Here is a 16,707-nt window from a genome sequence, read left to right as displayed (position 1 = left end):
ACAATTTTCTTCTCTGCATATCTTCTTATTGTGGAAGAGTTGGGCAAAGGGGTTGTTTACAGGCAAAATGAACAGTGACCTATTTTGCGATCCAAAATAATTTTCTGCTGGAAGTTGGGGCATTTGTCCTCAGTACACTAAAGAATAGATTTTTATGGACTACGTGGTTGCGTGTAGCTTACAGGTGAAGAGGCAATATAGCTTCTGAAAGGGAAGATGTGCCCCTCAAAGTTACTGGAGCAAGAATGTGGACCTGAGTGATTGGGTTGTTATGCCTTAACTTACATTTTCAGAAACCATGCAACCAGCTCAGATTCATAAAGCAGCTGTGTTGCCAACTGGTAAATTTTCTAACATTTTTTCAGCATGTACATTTTGATGCGGCATAAAATAATATAGTCTTGATTCTATGCCAATGAATGCCATGTAAATGACTAAGTAAAATAGTGGGTGTGGAGAATAGAAATAAATGGTTGTTAATGTGTGTGAAGATCACCAGTCAAGTGCTACAAAGGCATGTGCACCTTAATGTATTCCTAATGCTTTGGGAAATACAGTGATTGGTGAGATGGTATCATCAACAAACTTTAAATGTATTATTCAGCATAACAGATGAAGAACAACTGAAAGCTTGCAAGCAGACTAGGCAATGGAGATTCAGCATAAATTCAATATAGATAAATATAAAGCAATGCAGAAGAAAAAAATCCTTACTTAACATTAGAAAAAAAAATGATGGCCTCTTTGCTAACTGTTGCAACTAGGGTTGTAGCTCAGTAGGTAGGTGTATGGATCAGTAAATGCATCAACTCAGTGTTCAGTGTCAGTCAGACCAAATCAAAGGTAAAGAATTGTCCTGAAAGTATTAGAAAACAAAACGGGGTCATTAAAGCACTATATAAGTCAATAGTGTGCATTACGCTATACTCCGATCAGAAATAAAGCATGTCACCAAAATGGAAAAGATTTGGAAGGGAAGAACCCACATGGTTACACACTGTGAAACCAGTTAATTTTCTAAGTTTTTAAACATGTACTTGTTGATGTAACATAATATAGCCTTGATTCTACACTGATGAATACATTTGTCTTAACAGCATAAGTTGATTTCCATTTCTAACTTAGTCTGTGTTTGAATTTCACCTGTTTTTAAACAGAATTAATTGAATTTTTTGTAAAACTGCATGTAAGTATGTATTTTAACACTTGTCGATATCCATCTAAAATGAACTCTATGCAACAATGTTCCAAGATGAGGCTTCTTGTTCTCCCCATTGATGACCAAATTCTTGTCTTGATGGAGTTATGCACAAGGATTTACACAAATAAGGGACATGACCTCTCTATCCCTACATTTAGTTTTTATATATTGTTTTCCTCAATGTACTCATCCTGTTAATGTCCTAGATGGTTTTGAGACTTGTGGCAGGAATTCCGTCTCAAGTTAGGGCGAGCATAGGATAGAGGCATTAATGAATCTGCAAAAGAGTGACAAACTATTTAATATGCAGAAGCTTCATGAGTTTTGAACGTTAATTGTAAAGCTAACTACTTTTTTGAGAAATCTGTTTACAGAGATTTCTTTTGTTTGCTTTAATATATACCTGGTTTTATAATAGCTTGTATCCTTTATCTGCTATATAATATTACATGTCACTTCATGTTGCTTCACTGAACACACAGGCATAGATCACATATATCCAGCTAGCTGCTTTCTTAATATGAAAAAACTCATAGTCTTTTATGATTAAAATTAAAAAAAAAAAAAGACTAAAATGTCTGTTTAATTGCTGTTTGTTCTAGTGAAAGGTAAATGTTTTGGAGTTTGTTTTCCCATGGTGGCATGGACCTATAGTATGACATACAGTAGCATGGGAACAGCATATACCATATACCATTTTCCTTCGGTTTTCTTAAGAAGAATACATTCTTTGTACAAAGAAGAGGTTTTTTTTGTCTTTGTATGGCATTTTTAAATACCAAATGTGAAACAACGAGTTTTCCATTAATCTAGAATAAAGGGGGAAAAGATTACATTTTCATTGATGTAGATATTCTTATACAGCAATCTGGAAATGGCCTTACAGATAAAATGGAAAGATCCTACTGCAAATGCAATAGCAGAACTTTAATTCAGCCACTGAAGGAATTAAGTAGAATACTTGATTATGAAACATATCAGAGAAACTGGATTTTTAGATAGTACAATACCATCTGTTTCTCAAAGGTAAAAAGTACTAAGATTATAGCTATGTAATTGAATTACATTTTGAAGCATTTGAAAACATAATTAAGTATTTACTGTTTACCTCTCAGTTACTTATTAAACTTCCTTAGCATCCTTTTAAAAATCCCTGTGGGACATAGAACCATTTAATCAGGAAAAAAAAAAAACCTTTGAGAGAATGAACAATACAAGAAGGGTAGGGAGAAAATATATCCAATTGTATAAAAAACCATTTTGCTTTATGTTGTAGTCTTTGCTCCCCTGTAAAATTCTGGACATACTTAGTTTATGTAGAAGTCAGTTTATTATGCTCTGAAATGTGAGATTTGAAAACTGTTATTTTAACAAGTATGATGATAGGTGTCATTATAGATCAACTTCATTGATCAAAGTTGTACTCTGCAATCACTCTAATTTCTCTGTTCTTTCCATGAAGTCAGGAATGTGTGTGAGAGGATCTCTTGGAATGGTTTCTGTAGTATATAAAGCTGCATGCTCTGATTGGTACTTTTCGTTTAGCTGGAACATTAATAACCCCACATGTGCACTCTGGTTGCCTTTACATTACAAGTCTTTACATATACAGTTTTCATGAATTTATAGAAACTTACTGTCTTTCAGAATTCTCCCTTGTGAAGCACTGGAACTGTTCCATTGACTTAAAAGGATTGGGGGAGGGCACTGATCGCTGCCATACATAAGCACATCATTTCCTGCAGTTTGTTTTGGAAACCATTCTTGATCTTCACTATTCATTTGAATGAAAGAAAGCTTTTGCTTTCCATGAAAGAGAGTCCTAATAGCAGCCCCCAAACCTTATTTTGAGATTAAGCTCTCTGGTGTTTGTGCCAGGTACATCTCTTCTTTGTTAGCAGGAAGCATCGTAATTACAATTTGATTTAATTGTGCCTGCCTTTAGCTGTTTTTTCTTTTTATCAGTATATTATACTTTTAAATATACCTTAAGGTCACTTTGTGGTGAAAATGCTGGCCTTGACTTCTAAATTTTTTTGTTGTTGTTGTTGAGAAAAATTCTGTAAGGTGGCTTTATCTCCAATACTAGCTAGGGTTAGTATCTTTCTTTGAACTATAGAGTTGTACAGCTGTTTTACTGGTATCGATATTTTTAATTTGAGACCTAAAACACTGTTAAAATTTGTCCTCTGAGTCTTTTGTTCCCTCATCTTATGTCAGTTTCCTAAAATGCTGACCCTTGAATTTTTCATGAATTTTTGTTCTACAGTGCTTAAATTCTGTGTATGCCCATATATCTAAATTATGTGAAAAATATATAAGCACAAGGCCTTCTTTCCTAGAGGGTAGAAAAGAAGGGTGGGCCTTCTGTCCTAGAGGGTACATACTTCTCTTGAGGTGGGACTTTGATTTCTAAAATATGCCTCGTCTGAATTTTTGCAATGATGCAAGTGGTGAGAATTTCATATTGTCCTACTGCTACAATTTTCTTATCCAGATGGATAATTTAAAATTAACATAAAAACTCACTGAAGAGAACCTCCTGGGTTTTTTTAATATGTTATTTTATCAAGAAAGGCTTTATTTCATGAAAAAAGAACAAATCCTTGACAACCCACTGTGGTTTTCCCCTTTCTGCAAGATCATTGACCCATGATAACATTTAAATCTGAAATGTGAGTTATTTGTGGTTCTGTATCAGTTGGAAATGTTTAGTGGAAGGTCTTCAGTAAGTAAATAAGGTCTGGTTGTTCCATCCTTAAATTCTGAAGGAAGAGCTTTGCTGATTATGTATGCCTCTGTGATCGCCATAGCATGTTAATCTTAACTTTCATAGAATCATAGAATGATAGAATGCTTTGGGTTGGAAGGGACCTTTAGGGGTTGTCTAGCCCAGGCCCCCTGCAGTGAGCAGGGACATCTCTAACTAGATCAGGTTGCTCAGAGCCCCATCCAACCTGACCTTGAATGTTGCCAGGGATGGGGCCTCCACCACCTCTCTGGGCAACCTGTTCCAGTGCTTGACCACCCTCATTGTAAAAAATGTCTTTCTTATGTCTAGTCTAAATCTGTTCTTCTTTAGTTTAAATCCATTATTCCTTGTTCTGTCACAACAGGCCTTGCTAAAAAGATTCTCCCCATCCTTCCTGTAGGCCCCCTTTAAGTACTGGAAGGCCGCAATAAGGTCTCCTCACAGCCTTCTCTTCTCCAGGCTGAACAACCCCAACTCTCTCAGCCTGGCCTCACAGGAGAGGTGCTCCAGCCCTTGGATCATTTTTGTGGTCCTCTTCTGGACCCGCTCCAGCAGGTCTGTGTCCTTCTTGTGCTGAGGACTCCAGAGCTGGACGCAGTACTCCAGGTGAGGTCTCACCAGAGCAGAGTAGAGGGGCAGAATCACTTCCCTCGACCTGCTGGCCACACTGCTTTTGATGCAGCCCAAGATATAGTTGGCTTTCTGGGCTGCATGCGCATATTGTTGGCTGATGTCCAGCTTTTCATCCACCAGTACCCCCAAGTCCTTCTTGGCAGGGCTGCTCTCAATTCCTTCATCCCCCAGCCTGTACCGATATCAGGGGTTGCCCTGTCCCAGGTGCAGGATCTTGCATTTGGCCTTGTTGAACCTCATGAGGTTCACACAGGCCCACCTCTCCAGCTTGTCCAGGTCCCTTTGGATGACATCTCGTCCTCCTGGCCTGTCAACCGCACCACTCAGCTTGGTGTCGTCTGCAAACTTGCTGAGGGTGTACTTGATCCCACTGTCTATGTCATTAATGAAGATGTTAAATAGCACCAGTCCCAGTATGGACTCCTGAGGGACTCCACTTGTCACCGGTCTCCATGTGGACATCAAGCCATTGACCACGACCCTCTGGCTGCGACCATCCAGCCAATTCCTTATCCACTGAACAGTCCACCCATCAAACCCATATCTCTTCAATTTAGAGAGAAGGTTGTTGTGGGGGACTGTGTTGAAGGCTTTACAAAAATCTAAGTAGATTACATCCATTGCTTTTCCCTTGTCCACTGATGCAGTCGCTCCTTCATAGAAAGCCACTAGGTTGGTCAGGCAGGAAAGTAGAGCTCATTGTTTCCTACTCCTAGCTGAGTCAGGTGCAGTCGTGGCATATGTTTAAATGACATTTTGTTTTTTGCTTGCTTTCACATGTTAACTGAATATGTTGCAGCAAAATTAACTGAAATGTTGACCAAAGTTGATTGATAATGTGAGTCTTGAATTATTTGTTGTATGCAGATGAACTGGAAGAAGATGAGGAAGAATCTGACATGGAACTAGAGCGACAAAATATTGAAGAGCTTTATGACTTTGTAAGGCACAGCCATCAGGAGGATATCCAGTTACTGAGAGAGGATGTGCAGCATCCTGCATTAATTCCTATTCTGAGGCCATACCAAAGTGAGGCTGTGAACTGGATGCTTCACCGCGAGAACCTCACAAGCACTCCAAGCAGTGGCAAGTACATGGGTCTGGAAAACTTGCATAATTGAGGAAAGTGGCATTGTATTGTCAGCGGTAATGTTTTCTTGCTGTTTGATTAGAAGCTTTGTTAATTATTTCATTACTATTTTTATAAAAGCTGTTGCTTGGGTAGTACACTAAATAATAAACTAAACTTTGCTCAGCAGCAGTTGATGTATCTTGTTGGTTATGAAGCACTGTGGAGGTAGACATCTGCTTTTTGTCTCTAAACGTCACAGTAAGGCTGAGCAATTGTAAGCAGTGTGCTGTTCATAGAGAAATGTCGTAATAGTAATGTGAATTCTTTCTCCGTAGAAGATGCACTGCACTTCTTGTGGCGGGAGGTCATCACTCTGGATGGAGTAAAAATCTACTATAATCCATTTACTGGCTGGTATGTTTTTATAGTTATCTCTTTCAGAGAACACCTCAAGGTTGTATCTTGTGAAAACCTTATTGGCAGCTTTTACCCGGAAGATATAAGATAATCCATAACTGTCATTTTCCAGTTAGCAACTAAAGAATTAGAACAGTGATATCTTTAATCTGGAAAAAAGGCAAACTGGAGTATATAATGCACAGGTTAATAGGTAAATCTTGAGTTGAAGACATAATTCTTAAACCTTTTTTTTTTTAAATTTCAATGCAAATTTGTGGTTTTAAGATTAACTTTTTTAAATGAGAGCATTGGAGGCTTTGACCTTCTGGTCCAATGTTTTTAAAATCTAAAGGAAGGAGGCAGTATAATGCCTTTTATTAGTGCTGTGTATTGCATTACTAATTCTGTTTCACTTTTCTCATTAATTTGGTTAGAATACAACCTTTTGATTGCTAGGTTTGTTTTTATTTTTCCCCTGTATAACTTTCAGATTTTTAAGACATGTGAATATAAATATATTTCCATTTTTTTGAGACTAATGTTATGATGTGCTTAAGGTGAGCAAGGCAAGGCCTGTTAGGAGGGGGAAAAATAAAAAAAAATTCTGGCATACAAACTCATCTTGGTCAGGTTTGTACACCCAAAAAGCTTGCTAGCTTTTGTCAACCTCAGCTTATCTGATAAAAGATACTGCCTCACTTTACAAACTTTGCCTTGCTGAAGCTATGCTGTGTGTGTCCCTAAACACATGCTTCTCTGTTACACCATTCTATAGCTGATGACTTTTATTTGGGAATGTACTTGAATTTTAGTATTATCCGTGAATATCCGACTGCTGGACCCCAGTGGCCTGGAGGTATTTTGGCAGATGAGATGGGTCTTGGAAAAACAGTAGAAGTGTTGGCTCTTATTCTGACTCATACCCGACCAGACATTAAACAAGATAATCTGACATTGCCTGAGGTAAGAAAGCTAGGATAAGATTTAGTACAAAGAAAATACTTTTCAGAATTAATGGAAATGCACTTCTCTTGAGTTTATTGCTTTCTGTTTTATAGAGGTCCAGATTTAAAGCTGGATTAAAGTACAGTGAAAGTTTTTCCTTTGTAGGATGTGATACTTGGTGGCATAAATAGTGGAATGGTTTGCATGAGAAGCAATTGAGAGTTTGCCATTGTTGAAGGGTGTTAGCAGGCAACTGTGCTGTTAATAGGTTGCTGGTAGTTTACATGCACTCCAGGAATGTATAAATACGTAATTTAGTCCACTATGTTAGAAATCATTCTTCCTTTCACTTCATTGTATTGATGAGTATCAAACATCCATTAGACATAAGTCCTGTGCTAAAATAGGGACGATTTAAACTCAGTGAATAAAGATTTCTGCTTCCTCTCTATTTCATATAATAAATGGGCTTATTTAGCAAGAGTTTTCCTCTTTTCACTTTCCTCATCATGCATGCTGTGAAAACTTAGCACATTCACTAAAACCAAAAATTCTTTCTGAAGGGGGAGAACCTTTATCCTTAAGTAAACTCTTACCATTTCTGTGGGTTCCATCCTTTTGAATGCATGGCACCCAGTTTCATTGTACATCTATTCATATGATCATCTCCTGCCTGCTTGTAATTTTATCAGTTAAAAAGACCCAATTCTCAAAGAGAGAATAAGAGTTGTCTTAAATGTATCAGAGGGTCAGCACTGAGGACTGTGAAGAGGGGAGTATTGGCACTAAAGCATCTGAACATCAACTGGCAGCAATAGCTAGAGACCATAGCTTTTGGAGAGCTGGAGTTATGAAATTGTTTCATTGTATGAGTAGCTGGGACAGACGTCTTGGCTAATATTTTGGGATCTTTATGAACAGAATTATATGACACTGCCTGTGGTTAAAAAGCACTGTTCCACTCATCCAGAAGTCCCCTTGTCATCTGTATTTTTCTTGACTTCAAGCATAAAATATCTTTGATGTCCTGAAAAAAAACCCCAAAAGTGCTTTATCCCAATGGAGACTTTCTGCATGATTCCTGGCTTGTGTAAGCCAATGTCAGAGTTACTCCAAGTATTTCAACTCACTGTAGGGCTCAGTGTCTGGAGTTTCACTGCAGTTACTCTCTATGAAGTCTGCAAAGCAACCAATTGGGTGGGGCAGAGTGAAGTGTCAATGTATACAGCTATAAAAAAATTAATCACAGAAATACTGGCACTGCATTTGTTCCAGCTTCAGGATTCTTTTTTGTATCCTGGTTCTTGAGTATACGTCTCCTTGAATTAAATCACTATTCCTGAATCACTAATAATAGAGTAAATTTGGGGGGGGGGGGGGGGGCAATCCCTGAAAAGAGAAACTTCCTTGTTATGCAGCTAACTAGGGCTTTTCAATCTGTATTGCTTATCTGCCTTTGTGTTTCTAGCTATATATTAAATACGTATTTTCCTCCCCCCATCGGTAACCTAGATCACTTACAGTTACAGATTCCTGCAACTTTATTCTGAAGTAGTGGAGGACCCAAGCAGCTTGCAGGGCTGCTCTTTCTGTTCTCAGTGCAGGGTGCTGAACACCATTCACCAAGAAACTGCACTGAATGGGGTATCACTCTGTACACTGAAAATGTGCTATCTGAGCAAATTAGTGAGATCAGAGCACACACTGAAGCAGCTTACGCTTATTTTCAAATGTGAAAAAATTAATGAAGTTCAGAATTACTGTGAAGAGATGTGAGCTAATAACTATTTAATGTTGTCTGCATTAGGGTAAGCTCGTGAACTTCTTTGTTCCGCCTCAACCTTTAGAAGGAAATAAAAAGAAAAAAACAAAGGAAATGGAACTTAAATTGAAGGAAAAAATACAATATCCCAGTAAGTATTTCTGATGACTTTAAATACATTTTGCTTTCGGCATAAGTCTTATAACACTGACTGACACTTACAACACTCACTATGAGTTCAAGGCTACTCTTCACTTCTGCAGAATGAAATGATTCTTTTGCTGAGCACTGTGATGTAGGATCGCATGCCACAAAGAAGTGATCCACAGTTAAAAGTAGTTACCAAATCAGACCTCTGTGCTACCAGAGCTCCATGTAACTAAAGGTCATTGTAGGAGAGTTTATGCATTTAACTGAAATACACTGTCTTTTCATAAGCTTCAGTAAGAAAATTGAGTGACTTATTTCTGTTACTGTTCAAGATTGTCTTGGAATCACTAAAAAATAGCCATTTGTAGGACTGCCTCAAGTAAAGCATTGTCAAAACTGCTGCCTGTCTTTGTTTTGCATTTTTTAGGTGAACACGGTGTTTAGAGTTCCTTTAATATGCATCTTCCGAGGTAACTTTCATTTTATCCGAGCTGTAAGGTTTTTTGCTTTGATTCTATGTATAGGCTTACGAGTGATGATACTAGCAGCTGTAAAGGAAATGAATGTGAAGAAAGGAGCATCCATTATTGCAATATTTAAGTACATCAGTGCTATATATAGGTATGACATACAGAGAAATAGACGGCTTCTCAAAAGAACTCTAGAAAAACTAATCGCAGAACAAGTAATAGAGCAAGTCAAAGGACATGGTCTGGCTGGGTCTTTCAAGCTGGGAAGGAATTACAAGGAACAGAAGAGGCGAGAAAGAACCAAAGAGCAGGTAAAACATGCTGCTGTACTTCAAAGAACACTGCACAGGCAGATCTTCTACCAATTGCATGCTACTCTCAGCTGTGTTGCCTGTGTGCACTGGTTCAGTGACACTGGCTTATTGATAAAAATGAAGAAAACTGCAGCATTTGCTTTGACGTTCATGAACAAAGAAGCAGAAATCATAAGTAGATCAAATTTGGGGCTAAAATATTAACTCCATCTGTTGTAAATATTTTAAAATAGTGCTATGGGGGCTGGCAGATATATTGTTCTTACCGTGAAGTTGTCTTTTAAACACTGGCAAACGTTAACCAAATCCTCAAACTGGAAATTGATATAAAATCTTAATATCTATGTCCTGATGTATTCTTATGTTCCAAAAAAAAAAAAAAAAAGGTGAGGAGAAAGTCTGACATTCTTGAATAATTTTACTTTGTAGATAGGAAGGACTTCAGAAAGCATTCAGAAGAAGCAGTTGATTGATGCTAAAACTCAAACCAAAGAATCAAGAAATAGTGATGTCACTTCTGAAAATGTACTTAAAACCCCTTTACGGGTGGATATCACCATGGAAGAACATGATTATTGTACAACTAGCAAAAATAACAGGAAAGCTGAAGCAGATAATGAGAACTCTGTAAAAGAGAATAATGTTCAGCAGGAAGCTGTGGTCCCAAAGTCTGCTGACTTGCATGGCAACCTCCTTGGCTCCAGTGATATGAACAGTCATCCCAATTTTGATATTTCTAAAACTACAGCTGATGTCCAGCAGGAAATCCCAAAGGACCAGTCCTCATGTTCCCAAGAACATGCCGGCGGTAGCATACAACATGCCAGTTCTGTATTTCCATTTAATACTTCTGAATATCGTTTTGAATGCATCTGTGGTGAGCTTGGATTGGCTGACTATAAAGCTCGTGTGCAGTGCCTGAAATGTTACTTATGGCAGCATGCAGAATGTGTAAACTACAAAGAGGAAAACCTGAAGATCAAGCCCTTCTACTGTCCTCATTGCCTTGTGGCAATGAAACCAGTTTCCACAGGAGCAACTCTGATAATTTCTCCAAGTTCTATTTGTCATCAGTGGGTAGATGAGATCAACAGGCATGTAAGATCATCTTCTCTTCGAGTTCTGGTAAGATTATATAGCTTCATATTCTGGAGAGTTTATCAAGACTTGGGGCTTCCTGTCTGATACTCTGTATCACATAAAACTCAGAGGTTTCTTTGTCCTCTGTGTCAGATTTCTATATTTCTTGCTATTAGGCCTATGCTTTGGCAACACACGGTGCATTGGTGTCCCAGAAAGACTGTCTGCATTTAGTTCTTCATTTTTTTCCTTATTAGTTGGTCACTGGGAGGTGATACAGTGGACTAGATATCTTTATCAATGGAATCAAATTTTGAGCAGTTGCAACAACAGGTGATTTCTGAGAGAAGGCTGTTTGTGGTTTTATTTGTTTTTTTTTTTCTGAAAGATTACCAAGGAACTCAGGCCTAACTATAGGTGTCTTGGCAGTGTTGTCTCACCGTACATTTGCACCCAAGCAGGTCTCTGACAGTTGCTTGTCATTTCGTTCTAGATAAAAAACAAATGTTTCAGTAGGTAAGGAGTGTACTGTTGAATTTCTGGTTCTCAGGCTTTACAAAAGAAGTCTTGGGCCTTGGTGTTTACTGAGAGTAATACCATTACAACTTGGCCATTGTCTCTATAGCATCTGCCGTATTTATTAGGTTGTTGCTTATCTGGAGACCATGTATTTTCCTTTTACTTGATTTCTAATAGCTCTATCACTAAAATAAACCTAATTATACATATAGTAACTATGGCTATACAGGATTTTTTTTTAGTATAGTTACCACAGTATTCAAGGGTAGCCATTGCCTTTTATTAATGATGTAGTCAAGTTTTGTCTCTCATATTTTTAGTAGGCAAGAACCTTTGTAATGATAAAGTGCTCTGAGAACCGGAGATCTCTTATATTTTGAATAAAATAACAGTAGTCGTAGATTGATAAAGAGAGGAGCTTTGTATCTGGGGATATATCTGATACCTTTAGCTATCCTGCATAGATGCCCAATATATAAATGAATTCTAGGCTTCCAGTAAGCCATTTCTGTGAGCAGTCTAATTAGCTTTAGTGCAGCAACTAACAAATGTGTAAAACTTGCACAGTTTTCATATGACCCAGTCCAAGTTTTATCCCAGTTTTGATGAAAACTGTCAGAAATAGATTTACATGGTAACAGTAAAATAGCTTAAATACTGTATGTCAGTACTTTAAGCTGTGACACCTTCCATGCTAAGACACTGTTTTCATTTGCTTTTAACTGCCAACTGTAAGTCATCCAGACTTGCTTTCAGTGTTGCTTCAAAATGAAAATTTATTGGTTTTTTCCTGTACAGTTAAAATGAAAATAGTGCAGATGCTTCAAAGAACCAGTTTCCCATGTTAACAGGCTTTGCATTGCATGTGAAGGGTGTTTTTTATTCTTCCAACTGCTTACAACCCATGTGAAATTCTAATGGTTTTATGTAATAGAACAAGAAATTAAAATTTATCAGTAGGTGTTGCTTTGTGGCAGGTTGTCTTTTCCTGCTGCTGTGAAATCAACCAAAACTTGGCCAAGTTATAAACCTCCAGAAAATCTGTTCATAAATACTTGGAAGAGATCATTAGACTGACAGCTATTTTTTTCTTCTTAACAGTTGCTTCAGTGAGCATGCTCTTTCTTTTTTCTTTTTTCTCACCCTCCTCTCCCCTTCATTCATGTGCATTGACCTGGTTGCACATGCTCTGTTGTCACACTCTGGGGCTGAACAGACATTTTCTGCAAGTGTTTCTTGCAGTTTACAGAGACACTGATCATCAAGGGGGGGAGGAATCAACTAAGGTTTTATGGGGTCACCTTAATTTTGGTATTTTTAACTATTAGTTGCATGAATTAAGAGAACATTAGATTTTGTGACACTATGAGGGACTGAAAGATGGTGTGATTTTCTTAAATGGTAAAAGTGTTTGTAGGTACTTGTAAACACTAACCAAGATGGTCCATTCTTATAAAATAAATCATGAACTTGCAGAATGAGAGAGGAATAGAAAGATGCTAGCTATTTGAAGTTGAAACTAGAAGGTAGATTCTTTCTAAAAGAGATAGGGATATTCCTGTATCTGTCAGAAAAAAGCCTTATCTGTTTTAATACTGTGATTAATATACAGATCTAAATGAGTGGTAAGAAGTAGCTGATGGCAAAGTTCTTAAAGTAACCAATGGATGCCTGTAATTTTGAAGTAGGTTCCTGAAGTAAATTGGGAGCAAGAGGGAAAAGTTTGTATGAGAAGGAAAAAAAAGGCAATTGATATATAGCTCTGGTAATTGTTCTTAGTAGCTAAAAATCCTGGAGATGAGAAAACACTCCTATTCTAAAAATATATTTTGATTGTGTACTGTACCACACATTATTTGAAATTTTAACATGTTTTGGTATTTTAAGTATATTGGGACTCATAATATGTGCTGTATTTTATTTTCTTTAGATATAGAACACTACCATGGGGCAGCATATAGTAAAATGTTTGGTTTAGCTTCTTAATTTTTTTATTTAAACTGTTGTATGTTTCCAAAAGTAGTATGCTTAAAATGACAAGGGAGATAAGAAAAATACTTCTGCTATTAGAACAAATGTCAATATGAAAGGTTTATAATAATACTCGGTAGGTGCACAGGGATTGTTTCTTACTAGGGTATTCTTTCTATCTCATGAGTCTCTGTAGAAATCCTTTTTGTAGATAAAACATTATCCAGAGTATCATTTCTGTTTTTTGAATATTTTGTTGCATACTTCTGTCTTTGCCTAATCATCTGTGAAATTTTTGGGGCAATGGGGAGAAAGGTAGTACATCTACAGTAAAGGAGAGGACCAGACACGTAACACTGACTTATATAATGTTGCTCCGTACAACATTGCAGAATACTTATCCTGCGAACAACTGTTGCAACAAATAACTGATGTAGAAAATACTGAAGTCCCCTGTTCTTCAAAGGAGAAAAAAAAATGTTTTGCAAAGATATAAATAATGATACATAAAAATTTTGCACCAATATCTGTATTGCATTTATTATCTGTGTTACTTATATGGATTTCCCACCATGCTACTACAGGAATACAGGTTTTATGAATGGTTTCATATTATATGAGCAACACTGCTAAAAGCATGCACTCATTAAGCTGTACTGGTATTTTAGCATTTTTATTAAAGTGTCTCTTACCTTCATTCTTTGCTATTGTGCTATTGAATACAAATCTCTGTAGGTGTATCAAGGTGTGAAGAAGCATGGGTTTTTGCAGCCACACATGTTGGCAGAGCAGGAGGTGGTTATCACCACATATGATGTCCTCCGCACCGAACTGAACTACGTAGATATACCCCACAGTAACAGCGAAGATGGGCGCCGTTTCAGGAACCAGAAGCGCTACATGGCCATCCCAAGCCCCTTGGTAGCAGTGGAGTGGTGGAGGATCTGCCTTGATGAAGCACAAATGGTTGAATGCACTACTGCAAAGGTATGACATTCCTGGTCATGCATTTATTTAACCTAAAAAGGTTTTGACAAGCTTACTGTAAATAATACATTAGACTTTCCTCTCCCCCTCTTAACATTCAATGCACTCAGGTAATTTGTCCTTCTAGCTTGTTCTTTAGATGTGAATTTTCTGTTGGAGATACTTACTATTAAGTGGTTTTCCTGTTGGAATTTTGGCAGACTGTGAAGTATATCCAGGTCAAAAAATACTTAACATAATCTGTGCTGACAGTTTAAAGACAGTTTAAAGGTCATCATGTTCAGTGACATGGTTCAGAGGCATAGATATGTCCTTTGGGTCTAGAAGCTAAAATAATCAGCAGTCTGCCTGCAAACTCTAGGGCTGCAGTCTGCAGAGGGAGATTATTTTAATAAGTATTCATCCAGTCTTTTTGCCCAAGACAGGAAGACAAAATGCTGCTTACATAATGGCTTATGGGCTTTAATTTTTTTTTTTTTACAAACAGTTTCTTTTGCTAACTGTTTGCCTTCTGTGAACCCTTAATTGCACTTGATTACTTGGAAGCGGATATGGCTTTTATCAGCTTTCAGTTACCTTCAAAAAAGCTCCATAACTTTATACACATTTTTATAATATACTGTACCAGTGCTGCTTATAGGTCTGCTAATCTTACGTACTGAAAAGATGTTTGGACTTCTTAAAGATAAGGTCCACGTGTTTCCCGACTGTGTTCCACTCTGTCTTTGTTTTTCCTGTCCTACCACTGGTTCTGTCTTTTGCTAGGCTGCTGAAATGGCACTCCGTTTAAGTGGAGTCAATCGATGGTGTGTCAGTGGCACTCCTGTGCAGCGGGGATTAGAAGGTGAGATTTTATGTAGCGTTGTCATCTGTGGGTTTTCCTTGTGCTGATAATTATGTAGTGGTTTGAAGCAGTTAAAATGTCTGCTAGTTTTGCTCTGAAGTCATTAGGTACTCTGACTTGATAAGCCATAAACCTTAAGCATGTAATAAAGCCATCAATAAATGTATCAATATAAGAATTGCAGACCTGAAATCTTTTTATCTCCCCGAGTTAGATGAATACTTTGGGGAGCAGAGAAGCTGTATGTTGAACACCTGACTTAAGTCTGTTTCTCAGTTTTCACTTAGCAGAGTTGGTAAATATTAACCCTTCTCTACTGCAGCTAAAGATAGTCTACTCTGGTTACAAAATCCTTCTACCTGTCAAATACAGCGAGCAAAGCTGTATTTCCTTTTTGCACAGCCCTGTATAAACTACTGTAGGCATCAACTGCCATGAACAGAAATTCTAAAAATTGTACTTAAAGCTTTATGAAACTGTCTTAAGTCCTTATGTAAAGACTTAATGAATTGAGATGTGTGGAGTAGGAAGCTGTATGTTAGGAGGTGTCATTTATCTTGTCTTTTTTGTGAGGTACTGAGTTTCTGTAGACAGACTTCAGACAGGGGTAGAAAAAAAGAAAGGGAACTGACGAACTTCTGTATCTCCATGTGTTGTTTGTTGGATTTAGGAATATGTGGTACCCACTGAGGCAATGGGTTTGAAAGTGGATAAATCAGTGTAAGCATTTGTGAACTATTTTTCAGATACCAAATTATTATAAAAGTCAGTATTGTGGTAATTCATTATGGAATTGTGGATTAAATTTATAAATACACATAACAGTTGTGAGAATATGTAGTTAATAAAGCAAACACTATAGAAGGAAGTGATTGAATTTACTGTCATGATTAACTTGTTCAAGTCCTTATATGTGATAGTGTTGATTTAATACATACCTGAAATGTCATATTGTCCATAATACATGTTGGCCAGGCGCTCAGGCTATACTGAGGCAGCCCCCATCACGTAGGCAATGAAAACTGCTGACTAATTTGAATCTGTACCACCGCTGCTGTAATGAAGTGGGTTAGCACCTCTGGGTAAACAATTGCTTCCTGCATAGAAATGATTCCCAGGACTTTTCTTCCCTGGTCCATTATATATTTGGTGAATGTCTTGCAGCTCTCAGCTGAATACCAAAATTACCATAAAGCTAACAGAATAAAGAATGTACCCACCAGATCTTTAAGAACTATCTATAAGATACCATCATATATTTCTATTTCTGCATTGTCCACATGCAGCATTTAATCATGTGCTTCTGTATTTTTCCAGTAAGATTTAGATACAAGCTTAAAGTCAGTATGTCCTTAAATTTCATCCCCAAAAATGATGGGTTTCTGAACTGGGCAGAATTAGCAAGCTGTATTCTCTCAATTAGGAAAAAAACAATAAAAGTGGGTGTCCTGGTTTCGGCTGGGATAGAGTTAATTTTCTTCCTAGCAGCAGGCATAGTGCTGTGTTTTGGATTTAGTAGGAGAAGAATGTTGATAACATGCTGATGTTTTTAGTTGTTGCTGAGTACTGCTTATGCTAGTCAAGGACTTTTTCAGCTTCCCATGCTCT

At 37.5% G+C, this 16,707-nt stretch overlaps 1 protein-coding gene across 1 annotated transcript in view; it reads left to right on the top strand.

Moving 5' to 3' along the window:
- Positions 1 to 16,707, top strand: part of SHPRH (SNF2 histone linker PHD RING helicase) — a 56,668-nt gene that overhangs the window by 4,764 nt on the left and 35,197 nt on the right. The window contains exons 4-11 of the mRNA XM_075707076.1: positions 5,454 to 5,672; positions 5,994 to 6,072; positions 6,870 to 7,020; positions 8,810 to 8,915; positions 9,439 to 9,695; positions 10,128 to 10,823; positions 14,004 to 14,255; positions 15,021 to 15,099. Of these exons, the coding sequence (XP_075563191.1) occupies positions 5,454 to 5,672; positions 5,994 to 6,072; positions 6,870 to 7,020; positions 8,810 to 8,915; positions 9,439 to 9,695; positions 10,128 to 10,823; positions 14,004 to 14,255; positions 15,021 to 15,099 (1,839 nt within the window). The remainder of the gene's footprint in view (positions 1 to 5,453; positions 5,673 to 5,993; positions 6,073 to 6,869; positions 7,021 to 8,809; positions 8,916 to 9,438; positions 9,696 to 10,127; positions 10,824 to 14,003; positions 14,256 to 15,020; positions 15,100 to 16,707) is intronic.

Source organism: Pelecanus crispus, chromosome 3, assembly GCF_030463565.1.
Source record: "Pelecanus crispus isolate bPelCri1 chromosome 3, bPelCri1.pri, whole genome shotgun sequence".
Classification (NCBI taxonomy): Eukaryota; Metazoa; Chordata; class Aves; order Pelecaniformes; family Pelecanidae; genus Pelecanus; species Pelecanus crispus.
This window is presented reverse-complemented; position numbering and strand designations above follow the sequence as displayed.